This window comes from Sitodiplosis mosellana, unplaced genomic scaffold (assembly GCF_009176505.1).
Source record: "Sitodiplosis mosellana isolate CC-2019 unplaced genomic scaffold, AAFC_SMos_1.0 Smas_scaffold_3, whole genome shotgun sequence".
In the NCBI taxonomy this organism is placed as follows: domain Eukaryota; kingdom Metazoa; phylum Arthropoda; class Insecta; order Diptera; family Cecidomyiidae; genus Sitodiplosis; species Sitodiplosis mosellana.
In genome coordinates, this window is record NW_022595246.1 from 10,132,423 (window position 1) to 10,154,773 (window position 22,351).

Below are 22,351 nucleotides of genomic sequence, written 5' to 3' on the forward strand. Positions count from 1 at the left end.
AAAATAAGAAATGAATGTGCGCAAAATTATGTATGTATACATGTATAAAAGGAATGTGCTGATGTCGTTGCGTATCGTATCATATGTTGTGTACGTATGTACACATAAACGGCGTACTTATAACATACGTATAGATTGCATAATTACATTGCCGACGAACTTGTCTCTCGGCTACTTGTATTTATTTTTTTATACGGTAAACCGCTCGGTAGTTCGCGTGCGCGCACGCTCACATACACGAGATAACAGGCCTAATGCAAAAAAATAAAGAAAAGAGGCTAAGTGCATATGTCATATGAACTAAACTACAAACACTCGTTTTTATATACACACACACACACAACACACGACCGATCACGTTACACAACGATCGAAATGAGAATAAAAAAAATTAATTTAAGCAACAAAATCAACAGCCAAAATTATCGATGTCATTTTAAATAATTAACCATATTTTTTTTCTCGTTTCGTTGTACGATTTTTCTCTTCAGTGAAATTGAATTTTTTCGCTTCGAAAAATTATCGACTCATATTCGGAATTTCCGACAAATGGTGCTGAATGATAGCACATTCATTCGTATACACATGCTCTTGTAATTTCACTGCGATTGTATTTAGTTTCCTTGAGCAAACCGTATAACTACAAATAAATTGCTTTGCCCTAGATTCGTTATCAAAGCGTAAATATAGTAAGAGTGTGTATCGTCATCGTTTTTGTGCGCAAAATGATGACAACAGAACTGAATGAACTTGGAATCTATATTCGGATTTTGGCTCATCCACTCAGATGATTGTCCATTTGGACACAATGTTTTTGCACACACTTTCGCCTGCACTTTAAACTTGCTGACGGAAAATGTTTACGGTCAATTGCTGTGATTTTCATGAATTATATCGTTTGTTCATGCTATCATATACCAATGGAAATATGTCGTTATATGTATCGGATTTATACACGTATTACAGCATATATGATTGGAATGGGTGCTATTTTTTTTCCTTGTAAATGTCTCGCATTTTCCATCACATTCTGTCACAATTGAAATCGAATGACAACCGACTATTGCATACACATACTCGACGCGATCCGATTCATATATCCATTTTTTCCACATCAAATTAGAACCATTTTTACCTTGATCCGAACAACATTCAATACACGTTCATACGTATATATTTCGCTTGGCATTTTGTGTCACTATTTCTCGTGTTCTAATTTCCTTGAACACGACAAATTTTCTGTGTTTATTTAGAGTTTCCTTTGCGTATTGTTTGTTTTTATAGTTCTTTCACGTAGCCAAACGTCGTTGTCGACGTCGTCGTCGTCGTCACCGATCGAATTACTTTCGCATTGTACGAACGAACGAACGAACGAAATGGAAACATTGTTGCGTTATGAAATTGAAATTCTAATAGCTTTTTTTTCTTCTTCGTCGTTGTCGTTGTCGTTGTCGCCGCTATAGCCAATATACATGACGAGTTTATGGAATGGCGTTCGTATCGCAATACTCTGCCATTGGTTGCACAATTGATCTAATTGTGGGCGGAACTAGAAACTGAAACAAAAAACGAGTTACCACGCGCCATACATCAACAATCCATGCAACGAAAACTACGAGAGCTAACATTCATCGAAACGGCATAGATGAAGTCAGCTTCGATCACTTTCTTAGCGCAATTCGTTCGCTCGAACAGAAATAATCGCGTTTATATTAAAATTTATGTTGAATATAAATTGCCCTTTCTTACAACAATCTACATAAATAAATCAAACAAACATTCGCAAAAATAAGTATACACACCGACCGAGAAATGGTTGAACAATTTTTTTTTCGTTTCGTTTGTTTGTTTGCGTATACTTTTCTTCTTCTTCTTCGTTTTTTTGCGTTCGTTCGTTGATTTTGTGCTGACCTCAATCCATAGCTATTCATGCTGTGTCATTCATTTGCGGTCGTTCTGCTGCAAAACTTCACAAACCATCGACAGAATTATAACAAAATTGAATAGGGTAAAGAAGAAGCGAATTTCTTGGCGAAACACAAAACAATGGACTTTTATGTGCAACGTTTTATAAGCGCCAATCAAATAAACAAGAAATTGTTATTGCATTGAAAACAACAAAGTATTTCAATTGTAACCAAAATAAAATCAAAAGTAATTTGTTTATTTCCAGTTGTATTGATAGCGATATGATGATAATTCGTTTACATGAGAAAAGAAAATTGCCGAAAAAAACAATTGGCATGTTTCGATAAACAAACTGAATCCAAACAAATCAAAACTAAATTCATTGCAAAACAAAATGCACATTTACTTGAACATCCATGAAATTATCTTCAATAACAAGCACAAACAATGCGCACAGCATTTCAAAATCGAATAGAAGATAGCGTGAATGAAAAGCGTATCTATCGCAAAATCATACGACTTGGCAAAGTCTTGGTTTACCTAAAACAGTACGCAGTCAAGAGCTAAAAACGAGGTATTTGTTCATGACACATATTTCTAATGCACATTTGTGCGGTTGTCTCTGTCTCGCGCGGCGCTAGCACACCGCTTCTCTTTTCATTGACTGCACTAGTGCATGGTGTGTGTGCTGTGTTTGTTCACAGTTCGATGTGTATAGAAAATCATTGGATTTTTTTTTCGTTGTTGTTGTTCTGTTGTGTGCATGTGCAACGAAACAACTACACACGCAATCGAATCTAGGCTATGTGAAGGTTTCGCTATTCGAAAGGAAAATTAATTTTTGTTTTACGATTTTCGTATTGTTTCGGATTGGTGTCCGGGCTACATATATACGTTCTTTATCGTATGAATATTTGAAATGCCGACGAAGGTGGATTGCATGCGAGTAATGTCATTAACTCTTGCATACCGAGAAAAAAAAATGAAATGAAAAGAAAAGAAAAAAAAATGCATCGACGACATATTAATAATTGGCCTAGTCAAAAGTGACTGGGAAAGAAAGTCATTAAATCAACCCTATGCATGTGAAATGGCTATAAATGTTGAATACGCTTTTAAATGGTCGGTTTGTGTTATAGCAGTGGTTCAAGTGGAATGGGTTTCTTTTACATTCTTTGATTATGAGATGACGTGCCACTTGAAATTTTTCATTCGTTACAAAAATGCGTTTACAACGTGTGATGAGTGTATATTGGCAAGAAGCAAGAGCCGGAGAAAAAGAAAGGGCACGAGAGAGAGAGAGAGAGCGTGCACCGATGATTAAACATGTTTATAGAGCGCAAAAACGTTTCTTTCCAATTTGTTGACACACATACTCACTGAAAGTGTCGGCAAAGAATAAAGTAATCAAACGATCACACAATTTCACATGTGTATTTCGCTCTCTCCTCCTTTCGCGGTTCACTGTCGTCGATTGCTCCGCAATTCTTCGGATTGTAATGTGCCGACGTCACATTTATGACATGCAAATCGGCTGAAATTTGATTACACTCGAAATGCTAATTCAATAAATACCTTCATTGAATTATTATATTTATCACAGACGATTCGCATCTCGACAATCATTTGTTTTTTTACATTTCTTCTCTCACAAATTAACCACAAGCTTCTGTTCGTCTGCCGAAACCATCTGTTCATTTCGTTCAAAGCGATTCATGCTGCTGTTGTTGTTTGTTTTCTTCTTCTTATGTTTTTACTTTGAATGCACTTTTGTTTTTCCGAAGAAAAAAAAAATGCCTACACCATCGATAATAATAAGTGGATGGCAAGAAATGCTGTTCAAAGGGAGAGAAAATGAGTAGAAAACCGAAAGGATAATAACTAGAGAGAGAGAGAGAGAGAGAGAGAGAGAGAGAGAGCAAAAAAAATAACAACCAGCTGAACAATAACAGATGAACAAATCATGAATCAACGTATGGTTTCATAACTGCAGTGCAGCGTTGTGCTTTTCCTCTTATTGTGTAGTAAATTTTCTTTGTCTCGAGTTTTGAAACACATGTACTGTCTCGAACAGTTCCTTTTGAAAAGACGTTTCTCATCTTTGCTACGAGCCACCTGCTATGTGTGGCTTAACCATCCCTGGCGATTGAAACACATTTTTTTCTCGATATGTCTTATCCCTCAGCCATGCCATGCATTCTGAATGCAAAGAATTTACTTGAAAACCCATATTTGTAATCTTTTTTTTAGACATTTATCTATAGATATGGGCATTTTGTGCATACCGAGCAACCATTTCAATTATTTTTCGAAAGCTATTCGTCTTTTCTTTTTTTAGAATAAAAAAATAAAGAAGATGGTATTTTTGCATTGAATTTCTGAAGAAAACAAATGCATCGTATTTTACCCCAATCACCAATCAATCGTGGAATAGGGTGCAGTAAACAATTATCGGTGTTTTCTTTCGGTCGATATTCTCGGTTCAACTTGCCCTCGTTGCACAATAACAACACCTTTACCTGAATATTCACGATTTTTTCTATATTTTCGTTCACTCGATTCTTATTCTTCTTCTCGATTTGTTCGTCTTTTACTCAATTTTGAGTGTTGTTTTCTTGGTTACAACACATTTCCTCTTTGCTATAGATAAAAAAATTCGTCCTATTTCATTCAGTGCACATTTTCCAACCGAAATTTTCGTAAGCATTCCACTAATATGTGTATTTATTTTTATTTTTATTTCTATCTTCAGGGCGACCAAAGCATTTCAGCAGTTACTATATGTGAATCCAGACTTCGCACGTTCCAATGAGGCACACCTGCGTTTGGGTCTTATGTTCAAAGTGAATCATGAGTATGAGATCGCATTAAAGCACTTGCAGCTTGCCCTGTTCGATTCGTCGCCTTGTACATTTTCCAAGTTCGAAAGTAAGTTAAATTTATTTTTATGAACGAGAAAGAAAAAAACACACGACATATTTGGAATGCATGTTCATATTGATTACTGCGTTGTATAGAGAGAGAAAAAAAAAACAAAACGCTTGACATCAATTTTAACATGTTTTACAAAATGTACTGATCAGAATTTTACGTGACATTTTTTTTTACCTTCATCCGTGCTGCATAACATTGTTGTTAATTTCGCTTTCTTTTATTCCGTTCCGTTGTTTTCAGTTCGTTTTCAAATCGCTCACCTTTATGAAGTACAAAACAAGTATAAATCAGCCAAAGAGGCATACGGACAACTACTTGAAGAGAAACAGCTGACGCCACAGTTGCGTTCGGATATATATCGTCAATTGGGATGGATGTTCCATTCGATTGATACACTAGGTGATAAACGGCAACGTGAAACGTACGCAATTACTTATCTACAAAAATCGATTCAAGTCGATCCCAAGTCTGGCCAATCATTATATTTACTGGGACGCTGTTTTGCTGGCATCAATAAGGTGCATGATGCATTCATAGCCTATCGCAATTCAGTGGAAAAGAGCGAAGGTAACGCAGATACATGGTGCTCCATTGGGTGAGTTACAACATTTGCAATTTTTCGAACGAATCGAATTGTGATGTGGAGTGTCTAATGCATTTTTTTTTGTCTTTCATCTTCAGAGTCTTATATCAGCAGCAGAATCAGCCTATGGATGCACTTCAAGCGTACATATGTGCCGTTCAATTAGATAAAACACATCGTGCCGCTTGGACTAACTTGGGAATTCTGTACGAAAGTTGTAGTCAACCTCGTGACGCACTCGCTTGTTATTTAAACGCAACTAGATATTCAAGTGTACGTATCTAAGCAACCTCATTCGTTTTAACATTGAAATTACTATCATAATAGTGCCCATCAAAAGCTGACATCAATTTTGTTCAAGTATTTTTCATTTTACATCTCTTGATTCCATTTTGAAAAATGGAATTCTTACGAATTTTTCGCTTATTTCTCGAGAAAAATCTTTTTAATTTCAATAATATCGCTAATTTTCTTTCATTTTTCCGTTGCAGCTATCGGATCAAATCCAAAACCTAACGGTTTCGTCGACGACTTCCAGTTCGGGAACTCAGCAATCGACTGGTTCATCGAAAAGTGTTGATAAAAGTGAAAAGACCAATTCAGCCGCAAATAATTTAAGTTTAACCAATATTTTAAAAGACACAGCTGCTTCGGACGGTACATCAGCGAACGAAAGCCTGGCCCAACGTGTCAAATTCCTTCAAACCAAATTGGCTCACGCTCCTATGCCAAGTATAACATCAAAACGTCGGCAGTTGCCTTCGATTGAAGAGGCCTGGAACCTACCAATCTCTGCCGAAATGAGTTCACGACAACAGCAAACCGCTCAAAGCAATCAACAACGTGCCTATGCTAAAAACTACAACCAGGTGAGTGACATTCAATAGTTAGGGGAACTAAATCAGTTCTCAACATCAATCTCTCTGACTCGCTTCCGAAATCAAACTTTACGATCAAACACGAAATAGTCAATTAAGCAAATTGCATGCAGAATACGACGTGAATGTATGCAACATCCATTGTGTCACAAGCGATTTCGAAATGAAACATTTGTTGTCAGCGACAAATATCGATTTTCGTAATTTTTTTTACGCCGCACACATAGACACACCGAATATATTACGTAGTCTTGAGACACTGCTGAAAAATCTAGCGAAATGCATAGTCGTCTCTTTCTCGCGCATCATTTCTGTGCAGTCTTCACATTTTCGAATCGTTTCTTTTGCGAGCGTTCTTCTTTGGTTCAATGTACGTTGATGCGTGCGTCAACGTGCCGCAGTCACCGCATTCATTCGCCCAATAGCAGATGATTTGTACGTCTGCGACTTTTCATCATATTCAGTTATTCATTACCGGCAGTCAGACGTTTCGTTCCTCGATTCTGTTGGCACTTTTTGTGTCAGTTTTTTTTTCATTTGTTTTTTTTTTTGCTTCAAGTTTTAATTTGGCAAATTCAATTTTTATGTGTTAATTTTCCTTTGAAAATCCCGCATATTCGGCAGAAAACCATCATGGAAAGGTAATTGATTTCATTATTTCGCTGAGATTTCGGTGATAATTTTTTTTTTCAAACGTATTGGCCTTGTGCGCTCATTTGAGGTTAGGGAAAGGTGAATGTGCCAGACGACCACATGCTAACCCACGTTTTCTTTTTCTTGGATTTTTCAATCATTCATTTGATGCGTATTTCAGTCGCAATTTTATCGAATTTTATCGTCTGCAATCGCATTTCTGAAATGTTTCTCTGATGTTTAGGGCGCTTTTTACGCTTTTCTTCTCGATTTGAACGAATGATTTTTTTTAGAGAGATTGATTAAATCAACTTGATGAATACTATTCATTGAATAGTTTGTGAAAAAAAAATTAACTGAAAATGTGTATTTTTCTTAGGTTGCAGCAGCAGCTCCTCCACCATACCCAAATCAACAGGGTAGTGGAATCCCAACAAAGCGATACAAAGGCGATGAAAATGCGCCGAATCGCCCGATGCCGAATCAAGTTCAGCCACCGCCGTTCTACCTGAACCAACAGCAGCTATCTTTGCTGCATCATCTACAGAAAAATAAGGACAGTCTGAATCCACAGCAGCTTCAAATGCTCAATCAGCTTATGAACAACCTACGCATGATGCAACAGCATCAACAACAAATCCGCCTTCAGCAGCAACAGCAACAACAACAACAGCAACAACAACAACAGCAGCAACAACAACAACAGCACCAGCAGCAACAGCAAATGCAAATGGGCCAACAACAAATCACATCACCAAATATGCAGCAAGGCTACCAACCACCCATGCCGAACAGCCAAAACGGTAAGTCGGTCTAACCTCACTTTTTCACCCGGCGCATGCCTTTTTTACTCAAATTTTTTTCAATCGTCTTTCTCTTTCAATTCCATTGAATACTTTGGGAAAAAATAAATCCTTATTTTGTTTTTTTTTTACATTTTCCAACTTTGGTTTGATATTTGATGTACTGACAATTTTTTTCATTCATTTACCCATTGAATAGCAAACGTTGGAATGCCAATGCAAATGCAACAAACCAAACCGGATGACATTCAGGCAATTTTATCGCAAAATGACTCCAAGACAATGCTTGCCGAGAATTTGCTAAAGCAATTCGGTTCAAATATCAAGCAAGAGGTTGAGGATGATCGAAATGCTGTTGTGGCTGACTCAACCACGAATTTCCACAGTCAGCGGCCGATCAAATGCGAGGCGACTTCAACGAGCAGGAGGTCACCGAGTGATCTGAAGAACGAACCAGTTCTGAAGATTGAAAACATTTACGAAACGAATCGAAAGGTCAGCTTCAACACTCAAATGGGCTCCAAGCAACTTCAAGAAGCTGTTAGGTAAGAATTATTGATGAAATTTCTACAATTTTTTTCTATTTTCAAATGATGAATTTACAAACTTTCGTTCTCCTGAACAGTTCGTGTTGAACGTATAACATCATACTGATTCTATTCTCATCCAAAAATTTCGAACTTTTGATTCATTTCCAAAGAGTCTAAAATGAATTTCTCATTTGATTACAGATCAATGGATAGCAAAGAACCACCGGCACCATGCTCGATACTATCGTGTGATGCACCACCGCCAGCACCGCCCGATTGTCCGCCACAGCGTCTAATGCGCGAACAACTATTGCCTCCCACACCTTCTGTCCACTTGGATAACAAGAAACATGCCTTTTCGCCGCAACTCCAAGAGTTTTGCCTTAAGCATCCAATTGCTGTCGTCCGAGGAATGGCAACGGTTCTCAAATTGGGTAAGTTTTCACAACGAATTTCGCAATTTTCGCTTTTAGATGTTTCAATTTTGAATTTATTGCGCAAATTCGATATAAAACTTCAACATATTCATCCAAAGTGAAATTGATTATCGAAATCCGTTCAATTCGATTGTTTAATTTCATTTTGGTAGATCAAAATCGCTAAATTGCACTCTGATATTCTGTTTCAATAGATTGATCAGAGCTATCTATTAGCAACATTTCATATTTCTTCTTGAATTTTCAAACTTGAACGAATGAAAGAAGAGAAAGAATTTCCTTGAAGCGCATACACATCATTTTTTTTTACATTTTTTGTGTGGATATCAATTAATTTCACATTCATTTGTCCAACAGATTTGGGTTTGTTCTCAACAAAGACGTTGGTCGAAGCCAATCCAGATCACAGTGTCGAAGTGAGGACACAGGTGCATCAATCACCAGACGAAAATTGGGACAACACCCAAGGAAAGCGCGTGTGGGCTTGCATATCACATCGGTCGCACACGACAATCGCTAAATATGCCAACTACCAGGCATCCAGCTTCCAGGATAGCTTAAAAGTACGTTCACATTACAATGTTATTTTAACATTCAACGAGAAAAAAAAACCGAACTCAAATGATGAATAAAACAAATTAATTAACTTTCGTTCTACTGAAATGGACCATGTAGAGCTAATTATTCTGATTTATTTCATTTCACCATTAAAATGTGCATACAACATGTTTTCTGTGTAACTAATGGCAACAAATTCTCTGATTGCAGGAGGAAAACCATGACAACAAAACGTCGGGCATTCACAATTTCAGCGACTCAGACTCCAAAGACTCATTGAACAACAGTTCAAATGGCAGAAAGAAGCGAGTGAGGAACGGCAATAAAATGCTGAGGTAAATGCACTTTTCATCATTGTTCCGTATTTTGAAAACGGCATTTTTCATAGCTAGTTCAATGATTCATATTTGAACTGGCATGGCTAAAATGCCAGAATAAACTGTATGAAGCTTTTCGCTAACACCATTCTTATTTCGTTGAATGGAGTTTGATAGTAGGGCTTTCAACAAATTTCTAAATTATTCCCTGTTTCAAATTGATCTTACGATCGAAAATGATCCATCGAAATGTATTAATCAATATTTTTTATCCATTTGATCAGGTTTGGTACAAATGTAGACTTATCAGATGAGCGAAAATGGCGGCCGCAATTGCAAGAGCTACAAAAGCTGCCGGCATTCGCGCGTGTTGTATCAGCTGCGAACATGTTGTCACATGTTGGCCATGTGATTTTGGGCATGAATACCGTTCAATTGTACATGAAAGTGCCCGGATCGCGAACACCAGGCCATCAAGAGAATAACAACTTCTGTTCGATCAACATAAACATCGGGCCCGGTGACTGTGAGTGGTTCGCTGTGCCAGACTCGTATTGGGGTGGCATTCAAGCGTTGTGTGAGAAGAACAACTTGAACTACTTGCACGGTTCATGGTGGCCCGTACTTGATGATCTCTATAAAGCGAATATCCCCGTTTATCGATTCATTCAACGACCGGGTGATTTAGTTTGGGTCAATGCCGGCTGTGTACATTGGGTGCAGGCCGTTGGATGGTGCAACAATATCGCATGGAATGTTGGACCACTAACAGCACGACAGTATCAGCTTGGCATCGAACGATACGAGTGGAACAAGCTTGAGAGCTACAAAAGCATCGTTCCAATGGTCCATTTGAGCTGGAATTTAGCTCGAAACATCAAAGTGTCCGACCCAAAGCTGTTTGATTTAATTAGGTGAGTAGTCGTTTTGATATCATTTCAACTTTTTGCTTGCAACGTTCATGGCATTGATTTCACTCCACGGTCCGCTAATGAAAAATCTCGATTTTACCTCATTTCGGACTACTAACCAAGATGCCAGATCAAATTTCGACTTTTAAACGTTATATTTTGACATTTCATTCGGAATATAACACCTGTCTGGTCAAACAAATCGACATCTTTTTACTTTTTTTTCCATACTTTTTAAAATCAGTCTCAAGAATATGATTTTTCGGAAATTTACGTACACTCTATTGCACTTTGATTTCAGTCAAAAGGTCCCAATTCAAATTACTTATCATTTCGATTTCATTTACAGAACATGTTTGATGCAAACTCTGAGATTTGTAATGGCAACAGTGGAGTATGTCAAAGCAAAAGGAGTCGAGATCCGTTTCCATGGTCGCGGCAAAAATGAAGCATCGCATTACTGCGGACAGTGTGAAGTAAGTTTTTTTTATTCATATCTTTGATCAGCGTTCATTTAGGTTTTAGTTTCAATTCATTTTCGATCTGTGAGTTTTTTCAATTTTGATTCAATTTCAAACTCAAAATTTTCATAAAGAAAGAAACATAAAAGAAAAAAAAAAGTGAACAACAGCCACATTGATAGTAGTCAGCAATCTCATGAAAACAGTCTATTCCATTTATTTAATCACATCTTCTTTCACCTTGCAGGTTGAAGTCTTTAACATTCTCTTCATTCGTGAGCAAGAGAAGCGTCACGTCGTCCACTGTTTAAGTTGTGCTCGCAAGCAAGCGGCGAATTTACAAGGATTTGTGTGCTTAGAAGAGTATCGACTCAAAGAATTGATGGACATCTACGACAAATTTGTGCTATCAAAACCGCTTCCGCCACCATCGATAACGCCGCCGAATGCCATCTCATCTACTCAGCAGCCAAATCAACAGAAAGAGACACCGGTTGCATCTTAAATAAAAATCAAACAGTTTGCACGCATTCACACTACCTGATGAATGCCTGATCAGTTAAAGGCGACTGAAAACGACGAAACATTTTTTCTCACCTCATTCACATATACATCCGATCCCTCAATCGATAATTTTATCTATGCTACACAGACATATTTAAATATTTTATTTATTTCTTTCCTTCTTTTCGTTTTCATCGTTCAATGTTCTATTTGTCTATAACAGAGAGGGAAAAAATTGCATTTAGATATAAGTTATACACATGCACTAATATATATATACATGCACCTTCACGAATAAAACATAACAAAAAAGATAGAGATTTATGTAGAACATTGTATATTCAATTCGTCTGAAATCGACCACATATTCGACCGATACTAAAGTATAAGAACGATTTTTACAATCAAATCGAATCGAATATTTAGCACATAAGAAAAGCATCTTAATCGTAGTTGTTACGATTCAAACACAGACAAAACAAATATTTAAACAGTCTCTATCCAATTATTCATTTGAAGAGAAGCAAAATGAACGGTTCAGCAATTAGATTTAGCAGATAAACAATATATTGTTACCGAACACGTTTTAGGTGTCTAAGTGGGATTTTTATTGAAATAAGAAGCATAACGTGCGTGTAATTATAGCAAATATACTTTGCGAACGTTCGACCCTAGCGAATTTGGAGATGAATGAAAAATTCGCATGAAAGACAAAAAACATTTACCTTCGTTTGTCCAAAATCTTATTCTCAACTCAACTAATTCCTTTCTTCTTCTGTTTGATCTCACAACTAAACAAGAGAATCGAATTTTAGTTTAACACACCTCATCCGAAATCGTTTCATTTTGAATCACAAATGCTTTTTCTTAGTTTATATTTGAATGAAACAAAAAATTATGAGTTAAAATTTTTATGTAAAAATCAATCGAGATAAGCATAAGCTTTTTATGTGTTTAGTTAAAAACTAAACGAACTTTTCTGTGCATAAAACCGAGCAGAGCGAGCATTTTTCATCGAAAGAATTATGTTCGTTGGTTGCTTTTCGCTCGGCCATTAAGTTTAAGTAGCAAAATATTTTGGCACGTAATTTTACAATTTAATCACAACTAAATCAAAGAAGAAGACAAACAACAGCAACATTTCATTTCTGTCGGCAAAAAGTGCGTCCGGAATGAATCGATATAGCCACCAAAAAGTAAACAAAATAAATCGCGCTATTTTATTAGTAAGATCATTGGATGGTAGAGAGCGGAAAGTCTTTGTGACGTAAGCGAGCGGTAGCTAAGTTGAGACCCTGATGTCAAAAAGTTGGATACATTTTTTTTGAAGCAAACGTGAGAAATGAATGCACAAAAGAATGAAATTTTTGGCTTTTGAACTCGTTTTCCCAAACCTTTGTGGAAAAATTCAGGTCCTCAGATTCTGTACAGACGTTTTGCATCGCGTACACACTTTCAATTTTTATCGTAATTTAAATGAATAGGATATATGGAACAATATAATCAACGTTGTAAAATAGAGGAGCATGCAAGGAAACAATGATGAAATTGCAAGATATATATGAAACCAGTATTCACTGCCAAAACTGAAAATGGAATGGACAAATCCAATTGACCGTAAGCAATTTGATTAGCATACAAAAGTCAACATACTTCTTGTATGTGCATTGTATGAATACACCTTTACGTATAGATTCAGAAGTGCAAGAATCATTTGATAAATACAATTTTTAAATCGGGTATTTTCTTTGGTTGGGTCGGCGTGTGCCGGCACACACAGAGAAATGGTCTGAATGATTTCTGTTTTTTTTGCTTAAGGAAATAAGTATGTAGAAATTATGATCCTTGTTTGTAGCTTGACTTAAGAATGATAAATGCATCTGAATTGAACGCAAAGAGACAGAGCATCAAGGCAACATTAGACACATTAGACTAATTTTGCAGTTCAGATACGATAAAAAGCCGAAACGTGTGTACACAAAACTAAAATTACAAAATAAAGAACATTTTAAACACATCGTATATATATACAGAAATCAAACACTCTTTTGTTTTATTATTTCAACTTTTTTAACCTTTTTTTTTTCTTCGAAATATGAATGTCTAAAAATTATATATTCTTTTCAGTGTCAGTAATGTCTTTTCTTTATTTAAGAATATTTTCTGTTTTTATTATAATTTAAATTTTTTTTACAGAAAACTCTATGTTTTTTTCAAGCGGTTAGAATGTCGCATCGAACCCATAAATTGAAATTGATTTTGGGAATACACCGTTTTTAAGTGCAAAAAATTGGATTTAAACAATCTGTATCATTTAAACGGAAAACCTCCATAAATCGATGGTTTGAACACATACAATAAAAACAAATACTCCAATTACATCAATATATCATAACCAAACATTTTCTACATAAAAAAAAGCAAAGAAACATATTTTTCGCTGTTTTATTCATAACGGTGCATATAATACATTTAAATACATGGAACAAAACAATTCCAAATAACGTTACATTTAAATAAAAAAAAAGAGCATTTGGTTCTAAATGAAGTATCCTATTTTGAACTGGAAGTGTAAATGAATAGAAGACATATTAAAAAGCAGGGAAAACTACAGCTTTGCCCATTGGCCAATGACCAAAACGGTTAACTTAATATGCCAATTGCGTGTTTCAATCGCATTACAGTCGGAACTGTTTGTATTCAATCACCAATCAATATTTGAAGCCAGAGAGAGAGAGTGGTTCAATAAACCACTGGTTCATGATGAATTAACTCTCTGATTTGATTCTCTTTCAAACGATTGAATCTACGAATTAAAATTAATCGAGTGTCTCTGAAATACGTATATTTTCCCCACCATCAATAACCAAGTAAAGCAAATCATGAAAAATTAACTCAATTTTCGAAATCATCGTCCAAACGAAGTACTTACGTTTGACAAAACATCAAATACATATTACAATTTATATGGCTTTTAAGTTGAAAACTCATCAAAAAAAAAAATCTCATCAAAAACAGTGAACAAAACGAAAATCATAAAAAAAAACCAAAACAACACAAAACGAAATATGCCACACATTTGCTTGTATGTGCCTTTTGAAAAAGATACGCAGACTTTTCTCTCATTTTTTTAGAGAATATCAAAAACAAACACAAAAAATCGTTAAACAACAAATAACAACAAAACAAAAAGAGTATTTAGTGTAATGATTGAAAATAACCGAGAGTAAATTTTTTTTTTGGCCATCCGAAAACACCAACGTAAGTCATAAGTAATACGAACCAGAAGAAAATTTAAACGAAAATAAAAAAAAACACACACAATAGTAGCCACCAAACGATATTTTCATATTGAAAGATTTTCATGCAATAATAGACCTTAGAAACGAAGCAAGAGCCAGAGAGTTTACTTGAAAAGAGAAAATAAAAACGAGAAAAAAATAAACAGCAGCCAATAGAAAATAGCCAAAGAACAAACAAAAAAGATAAGGTGTGGAATTGCGCATTGTTCGATTATTTAGAACTAAAGTTGTGGGTTTTAATTTAAAAAGGTTTACACGTTCATTCATATATTACCCAAATATTTCGATTGAGTGAGAGACAAAAGCATAAATACCTTCATTCATCCAGGATGTATCAAGCAAATAATTTTGTTCAATCTGTGGACGCCTATTCACTTATTCTATCATTTTGAAATGTTGGCAAATGTCGATATATTATAAATAATTGACTAATTACTTCTTCGTTGATATGGTTAACACTCAATTTGCAAATTACATGGTAAACATTTATTGAATCTATTCTAACTTTTAAGCATACATTTATTAAATTATGAATTTAGCCTGAATTCGTTTTTCTTTTCCTAGTTACAAATTGTAATATACTAGAATTGGGATCCATTTTTCACTCAGTTGATTCATATACCTGTATTGATTTTAAGTAAGTGAAATTTGTTCATTATATTGAATAAAGGCGCATCTGTAAAGTAAACGTATTGAGTGTAGCACACAAAAAATGATGTGAAAACAAAAACAATTGGTAAATAACATTTGACCGTTTAACACGTGCATTGTCACGGGGAAATATTGTGAACATTTTGAAAAATGCATTTAAAATCCAATAAAACGTAACTACGTAAAAGCTAACATCGATTGTTTCTTTTTTGGTTAAACAATGTCGCCAAACTCCTTCGAAGGATTATTCTCACGATCCGAAACCGTGAGTTGATTCACTTCGGCTTCGGTTTCTTTTTTCATAATATGTGATTCTGAGTAGACTGATGATGATCCAAGCAAACTGGCACCATCACCGGAATCGCCATTGCTTTTTTCATGTTCAATTGTGATTTGTTCACCTCCGATGGGGCCTTGCTCAAAATCCAGATAATTCTCGAAATTGCTTTTGGTCGGTTCGTCTTCCGCCACACCAATCACGTTATTCTCCTCTATCTGAGCCTTCTTTTCCTCTTTTCGTTTCTTCCGCATCAGCATAATACGTTTCAGGGTACAAAAAGACATGGACCCTTTAAGCTCTGGTTCCTTTAGCTCAGATTTACCATCCGTACCATTTGGCTCTACTATTTCCTTCGGTTTACTTTCATCCTTTGGCTCTTCCACTGGCTTCGGTTTCGATCGTAAGCGTCTTCGAATTCCCCTCTTCAATTTTTCCGAAAACATTTTCGGTTCTTCGGCTTCGATTCGACTCAACGAAAACTCACTGCCACGTCTCATATCGCTTTGCGAAACTTGTGAGTTTCGACGGAGAAAGGTGCGACATGACTTGGCGCAACCGCCGACTATCTCTGAAAACAGCACACTTCCAGCCAAAATATATCCAATTGCCATCAACAAAAACATTCCCTCTGTATCGGCCAAGTTCAATTTGCGCTCCACAACAGCATCCATGCTAAAAGATTTCGATTTGGTTGATTCTATCAATTGTTGTGCGTCACTGTGCTGCAAATCCCAGGCCATATCGTTGGCTAGCTTCAAATCTAAGCCACTTTGCGCAAAGCTCAAAATTATATCATTAAACAGCTTTGCGTAAACGGAATTGTGCGGAAACATCATGGACACACCGAATGATGAGTAACATTGTTCAGCGATGTGTAAAGTGGATTTTTTACCGACTTCACTGTAAAAATTTATTTTTAAACGTTTTTTTTTTCATTTAAGAAAGAATTAAAAATCCAAATATTCTTACTCCATTGATATGTTATTTGTCACAATATACTGTAGATGGGCTCTTGATCCAAGGAAGGCATATCCCCAAAAGAATGCTCCTGTTACATTGCCTATACCTTCTTCGATATCTTGCACAAATTCCAGACTTTTTACCAATTTTCGTGCATCTTCATCGGTTGAATTTTGAAACCAGTATTGCCAACCGTCTTTGCCTACATTCACATTTCATAGAAAAACCGTTATAAAACACAATGATTTCTTTTAAAAAAATAAACCAACTTAATGTCCCGATGCGATAAAATCCATATATCAAATCATCAAGAGTATCGATGAAATCGGGGAACACGGGTAAAGTGACGAAGGCAATGATCGATCCGGTATAACATGCCGTTATTATAATACTGAAAACCCAATAGCAACCTGCAATTCAATTAAATCGATGAAAATCACCATGAAATTATTGTAAAAATGTCATTCACTAACCAATCAACATTCGTGTACTAGTTTTTTTTGTATTGGACCAGGAAAATTCACCTTAAAAATATCTACATGAAAATTTCATCTTGAAAAACACAATATCAATGTAAAACTCACCAGTAAACGTTAAACTGTTTGTAAATGTGCCAAACACATACCAAAACATATTTTCAATTTCACCCCAATTGCCGATCAAATGGCTTAGAGTGAGTCGATCCGAGAATGCTAGTGGAAAAATGGCAAAAATATAGGTAAAAATGATTGCAACCCACACTTGCCATTGAAACGGGCCAAGGATGGCTCGGTAACGGGGTAGTGCCTTTGATGCTAATGTTATGAATGCTGCACAGTCCGTTGAATGTGGTAGCGACATTTCAATGCGTAACATCCGTTCGTTCGACATGAAAGCACCCGCCAAACCGATATCAGAACTATGGGACTCAACCAAATCAATCACACTATACGTTCGACTGGAATTCAAATAATACAGTTTATTTGCTTATGTGGTTGAAAAAATGATGTTGAAAAAAAAGTATTGCAATTAATGCTAATTATGATTGAAATCAAAATGAAAATCAAAATGAATTTTCTTCAATTCAAAAACCTCACCCAAGTTCACTGATTTCTTCCGGTTCCATAATTTGAATACTGAAATTGAGGCGATCACCCATCAATTTTAACAATCGAATTTCATAGCCATCCCAATCGATGCGAGTATTGCCGGTGATATCAGTCGAAAGAGCTTTGAGGACAAATGGTGGTTGCTCAATGGCAGCCACCATGAATCGATGTGATGAAAATCCGTTGGTAAACTTTCTCGGGAACAAATTCACGTTGGGCCGTGATAATTTCCCTTTCACCCATGATGTTAATACTTTTGCAGAATTTGAGCCCAAACCATCCGTGTACAGTTTGTGCGTGTACAAAACGTACGGTTTTTCTTTTGACGGATCAGACGTTAAAGACTCACCAATGATAAGCAAATTCACAAGATCACTGGCTTGTTTTGAGGATAAGAATTCTTGTAGTTTCCATTGCGTTGATCTTGGTATTAAAACCACACGATTTGTTGTTTGAGGGCCGAGCACTTCACGTGTCCGCAACACATCCGACAAAAATACAATGTAACTGCGACAACTTTTGTCGTTTGGCTTAAGCAGATCCTGATTTATCACAGAGTAATTCATGTTGATCATCCCATGTAAATATGATATTTTAATAGCCTAACAATCAACAAAAATGATGAGATAAAAAAAATCGGCAATGAAAACAACGTCTTCACTTTTTAAGCCTTTTGAAGATTTTAACCAAACGTTTGAAAAGAATGAAACGCAAACGAAAATCAAACGCGTACGTTAAAGCCAAACCGTAAATATAAAACTTACCTTAAAGAATGTCTGTAGCAGAATCCCTTCGACCGATTCAACGTGGTGATCGTATAAAATGATTGGAATACAGGAATTCAAATACTTATCCATAACTTTAACGAGTAGGTTCACAAGCGATTGTGCTTGAAAATTGGTTTTGTTGAGATTGAAATTGGTATGCCATCGTTCTTCTCTCGTTTTTGGATGGCCATAAAATGTGGCCTCATCACGTTTCACTCGACGAACTATCACATCACTCATATTCATCGAATAATCGCGATAAAATCGTTTTGCCACTCTCAATGTATCGTTGCTCAAGTAATCGTCTGGAATGGCTCCATCGTCTCGATTCGAAGTGACGATAAAATCGTTGCCATAATGAAATGATGTCGATACTCCAGTGAGACTGAACCCTGCAAAAGCTGCGATTAAAATGAACACCTTGTTTCGAACGTGCATCATAGACGCGTCGACTGCACGAAATGAATTATGATATCGCCGATGATTGCCTTTATATACCATCATTTGAAATTCCATAAGAAAATTGAATGAACACTTCTTGCGCACTTCCATCGAATTGAGTCAGGAATAATTCATAAATGTCAGACGCGAGAAACAATCAAAACGCAGTGTGAGAGACGACAGAAAATAGGGCACAGCTTGGTATTTCAATTTCAATCGTGTAATAATGTTATGAATTTCATCATTTACCTACTTCTTCTACGCCGCAAAGCATAACACATTTTCGGGCACCAACAATTCAATATCAAACAGTATTTTATCGATTTCTTAGAGATTAATGCGATCGAACAGAAAAAATGCCATGATTTTTTTTTTTATAAAATTACATTTATTGACAAACTTAAACATTACATGTTGTTGTTGTTGCTTTCTATTCCTTCGAAGATTTTAGCTTAATGACAGATTTCGCTTAAATGAAAAGTGAAAACGATTAAAATTACCAGCTAAAATTTGCAATTGGCTTAAATCTAAATAAGTAATAGGTATATTGTTGCTCACACTCATTCTTCCAAACCAGACGCACGCACAACTCAGAAAAAAAAAGAAGAAATAAACATAGAACATGCAGCTTAATTAAATGATTTTCTGTCACTATCCATCGAATAATTTTCTTAACATTGGAAAAAAGTGTGGAATTGTTTCTCTTTCTTTCGTGGCTCTTTTCTTGTGAAGAAAGGAGCCAAAAAAAAACTCGATTCGATTAAGCGGTATTCAATTAAATTAAGTCAAAGAAATTTTTCAAAGTCAAAAATGGAAATTAAATTAATGTCACTAGTTCGTATAAATGTTAAAGAAATCTGATTTCGATTTATCTTTTCCTTAAATTTGCGTTCGCTACAACAACAAGGTTTCATGCTATCGAGGGGGAGAGAGAGAGAGAGAGAGAAACCATTTTCTTGCGAATAATTGCGTTCTTCTTCTTCTTCTTTCCTTCCTCACTTTTTTATTTGCCATTCAACTAAGTTCAGACTTTCATTGGCAAAAATCCTAAGTCAATTTCATTTTCTTCCGTCGGTGTATGTGTTGTCTGCCACTAAGTGGATTTTCTTGATTGTTCAATCATTTCCAATAGGACGAAAATGCTGAAAATCATCGCGGTTGGTGGACGAACCCAACACATAACATCTCCAAAACTAGACTCTTGCAAATCTAAAAACCGAATGCGTTTGCAAATGTGCGAAACCTTGTCCTTTGAGTAAGCTTTTGAAAACCTTACAGCAGCTAAAAGACGTATGAAAAGACTTATTACTCGTTTGTTTTTTTTTTTGTTTCTCTCAATTCGTTGTGATGTTCCTGACATCGTTAATAACTAGAAGAATTTTGCATTCCGACACATTTTCCTTTTTTCTCTCTTTTCTGCATTGGTTCTACTGCACTCACTTTCATGTTTGCTCCATCTTGTGTCGTGTCATTCGAGAAAAATAATAATTCTAAATTGATTCTGTTTTCCATTTCGTCCATCTATTTTCTAACTTGTTTATTTTCTATTGGTAAGCAAGATTAATATCATTGTTGCCTTTTGTTTGTGCCACATCAACAAAACAAAAAAAAATCAACGAATTTTATTGCACTGCATGTGGATTGATTGGTTGCTCCAGATTGTCTTTAACGCTACATGAAATGTAGAACTATTAGTTTTGTTTCGAGTGGTTTCATGATCATCTGATTCAAAGACTTTGCAATAAAATATAACATGGTTCGCCTCGAATCAACGCACACAATCAAAATGACGTCTCTGGTTTTGATGGTCTGCGTCAATTTGGGAACTGGAATTATTCTTGTTTCCCTTGATTCTAGCTTTGCAGCTATTGCTGTACGAAAGTTTTTCTATGCTATTTATATGTCACAATAATTCAAATTCAAAAAAAGGACAAAAGAGAACGAAAAAAGGAAGAACTTATAAAAACCGTTTACTTTTTTGTTTGAAAATCTAGAAATTTGCGCAAAAAAAAAACAAAAAAAAATAATATAAAGAGGAGAAAAAAACTGGAATGGTGTTGAATAAATTGAACGGAATGTGTTGGAATGTGGGGCAATGTAGGGAGGTGCTTTCTAACCGTGAGAAAGGCTGGTAGTTTTGAAGAAGTACATAATATCACATATCTATCAAATAAATTAATTACTCAACTTATTTCTTATGCATTTTTTTTCATTCGTTTTTTGTTTTTTTTTCCTTTTTTGCTTTTCACTTCGAAAAAAAAAATCCGGTCCTCTTTCACCGTAAAATTCTCATGCGACTCATTTTTTTTCTATGATTCCTTTGATTTCGACGAAAATAAATAAAAATTTTGTGCGCTAAAATATTTGAGTATTCGATTTGTGTGTCGTTTCTGTTTTTATTTTTTTGCTTGTTCCTTACTGTTCCAATATTTACTTCAAAAAATTAAAATTTCTCATCGCCTCCACTACATAAATTCTAATGCGAATGACAATGATCTATGGGACTTTGTTGTCTCTCTGCGTGTGTATTTTTGTGGCTATTCGAACTCCGAACTCAACAAAGATCTTGAATTCAATTAAAAAATAATTTAAATTAATGTGTACGGCAGTCTAAATGAAAATGGACGGTGTCTATTCGTCGATGTCATTGTCAACGCGTGATGATCGAATGCCACTTTTGCCCGTCCATGGATAGATCTCTGGGCACGGTTGACACGTTCGCATGTATCGCACGCCAGACTTATGCCACAAATTACACACTTTTGGATTGTTACAGCGTTTTGGTCGATCCTGATAGTTACACTGGAATGGTTGAAAGGAGTTCATGCGTGAGAGTGGCGTTGGATCGCGCACCCATTGCAATGCCTGCCAATTGGTTACAATCCAAACGTCATTCATCGCATTTATTGTGTCCAAGAATTTGATGAATCCTTCTTTGTGATGCGGTTGTGTGAACCAGGCGGCATGGTAGAAGAGACCGAATGGAGCTCTGTAATGAAATTGAAAAGGGGATATAAAATCATTCGAAAACTCGATTTTGGAGTATTTCCAATCAAACACATACCTGTTGGTTGTGTAATGTCGTTCAAAATTCTTCATAATCATTTTAACAACTCCATCGGAGTCTGGTGGATTCGAGCAGGCGTCTCCCATTGAGCAACGACCACCGTTCAAATCTTGCCACATCACCATCGGCACTTGCCAGACACCTGTAAACAGAGCAATTTGCATGTTATTTCATTTTGAATCTAATTTACAAGCTGCTACGCGAACTATGAGCGTTTTGTCATGATTCAGCAATTTCTTTTTCTATCATTATTCATAGAGCAATTAGTTAAAATCATTCTGCACTTACCTGGATAACTCTTGGTGGGACAACTAAAAGAGACAGAAAATGCGAAGGAA

The 22,351-nt window shown here is 35.9% G+C and overlaps 3 protein-coding genes across 4 annotated transcripts in view; 1 reads left to right on the forward strand and 2 right to left on the reverse strand.

Moving 5' to 3' along the window:
• Positions 1-13,498, forward strand: part of LOC129566014 (lysine-specific demethylase 6A) — a 29,090-nt gene extending 15,592 nt beyond the window's left edge. The window contains exons 5-16 of the mRNA XM_055441500.1: positions 4,661-4,836; positions 5,083-5,437; positions 5,524-5,698; positions 5,917-6,294; positions 7,316-7,739; positions 7,939-8,284; positions 8,471-8,703; positions 9,064-9,269; positions 9,475-9,599; positions 9,866-10,495; positions 10,842-10,968; positions 11,201-13,498. Of these exons, the coding sequence (XP_055297475.1) occupies positions 4,661-4,836; positions 5,083-5,437; positions 5,524-5,698; positions 5,917-6,294; positions 7,316-7,739; positions 7,939-8,284; positions 8,471-8,703; positions 9,064-9,269; positions 9,475-9,599; positions 9,866-10,495; positions 10,842-10,968; positions 11,201-11,458 (3,433 nt within the window). The 3' untranslated portion in view covers positions 11,459-13,498. The remainder of the gene's footprint in view (positions 1-4,660; positions 4,837-5,082; positions 5,438-5,523; positions 5,699-5,916; positions 6,295-7,315; positions 7,740-7,938; positions 8,285-8,470; positions 8,704-9,063; positions 9,270-9,474; positions 9,600-9,865; positions 10,496-10,841; positions 10,969-11,200) is intronic.
• A 1,586-nt stretch (positions 13,499-15,084) lies between these two features.
• Positions 15,085-18,936, reverse strand: LOC129566015 (ionotropic receptor 21a). Its single transcript, XM_055441502.1, has 7 exons — positions 18,503-18,936; positions 17,727-18,340; positions 17,235-17,587; positions 17,124-17,174; positions 16,920-17,060; positions 16,660-16,852; positions 15,085-16,590 (listed from the first exon to the last, which is right to left on the reverse strand). Exons 1-7 carry the CDS (start codon positions 18,749-18,751, stop codon positions 15,624-15,626), a joined length of 2,568 nt encoding a protein of 855 aa, XP_055297477.1. The 5' UTR covers positions 18,752-18,936; the 3' UTR covers positions 15,085-15,623.
• Positions 18,937-21,309: 2,373 nt separating this feature from the next.
• The window catches only part of LOC129565679 (mucin-5AC), a 69,550-nt gene continuing 68,508 nt past the window's right edge, over positions 21,310-22,351 (reverse strand). For both annotated transcript variants that reach the window (XM_055440793.1, XM_055440794.1), the window contains exons 14-16: positions 22,302-22,324; positions 22,011-22,155; positions 21,310-21,935 (exon numbers count right to left, since the gene is read on the reverse strand). In XM_055440793.1, coding sequence (XP_055296768.1) covers positions 21,578-21,935; positions 22,011-22,155; positions 22,302-22,324 — 526 coding nt within the window. In that variant the 3' untranslated portion in view covers positions 21,310-21,577. The remainder of the gene's footprint in view (positions 21,936-22,010; positions 22,156-22,301; positions 22,325-22,351) is intronic.

Bases quoted from the DNA above. Each gene is read 5' to 3' on its own strand.
- LOC129566015 (XM_055441502.1), bottom strand. From the start codon at position 18,751: ATGAATATGAGTGATGTGATAGTTCGTCGAGTGAAACGTGATGAGGCC. The intron at 18,341-18,502 runs GTAAGTTTTATA...GTTGATTGTTAG, and splicing joins TGCTACAGACATTCTTTAAG to GCTATTAAAATATCATATTT. The intron at 17,588-17,726 runs GTGAGGTTTTTG...TTTGAATTCCAG, and splicing joins GAAGAAATCAGTGAACTTGG to TCGAACGTATAGTGTGATTG.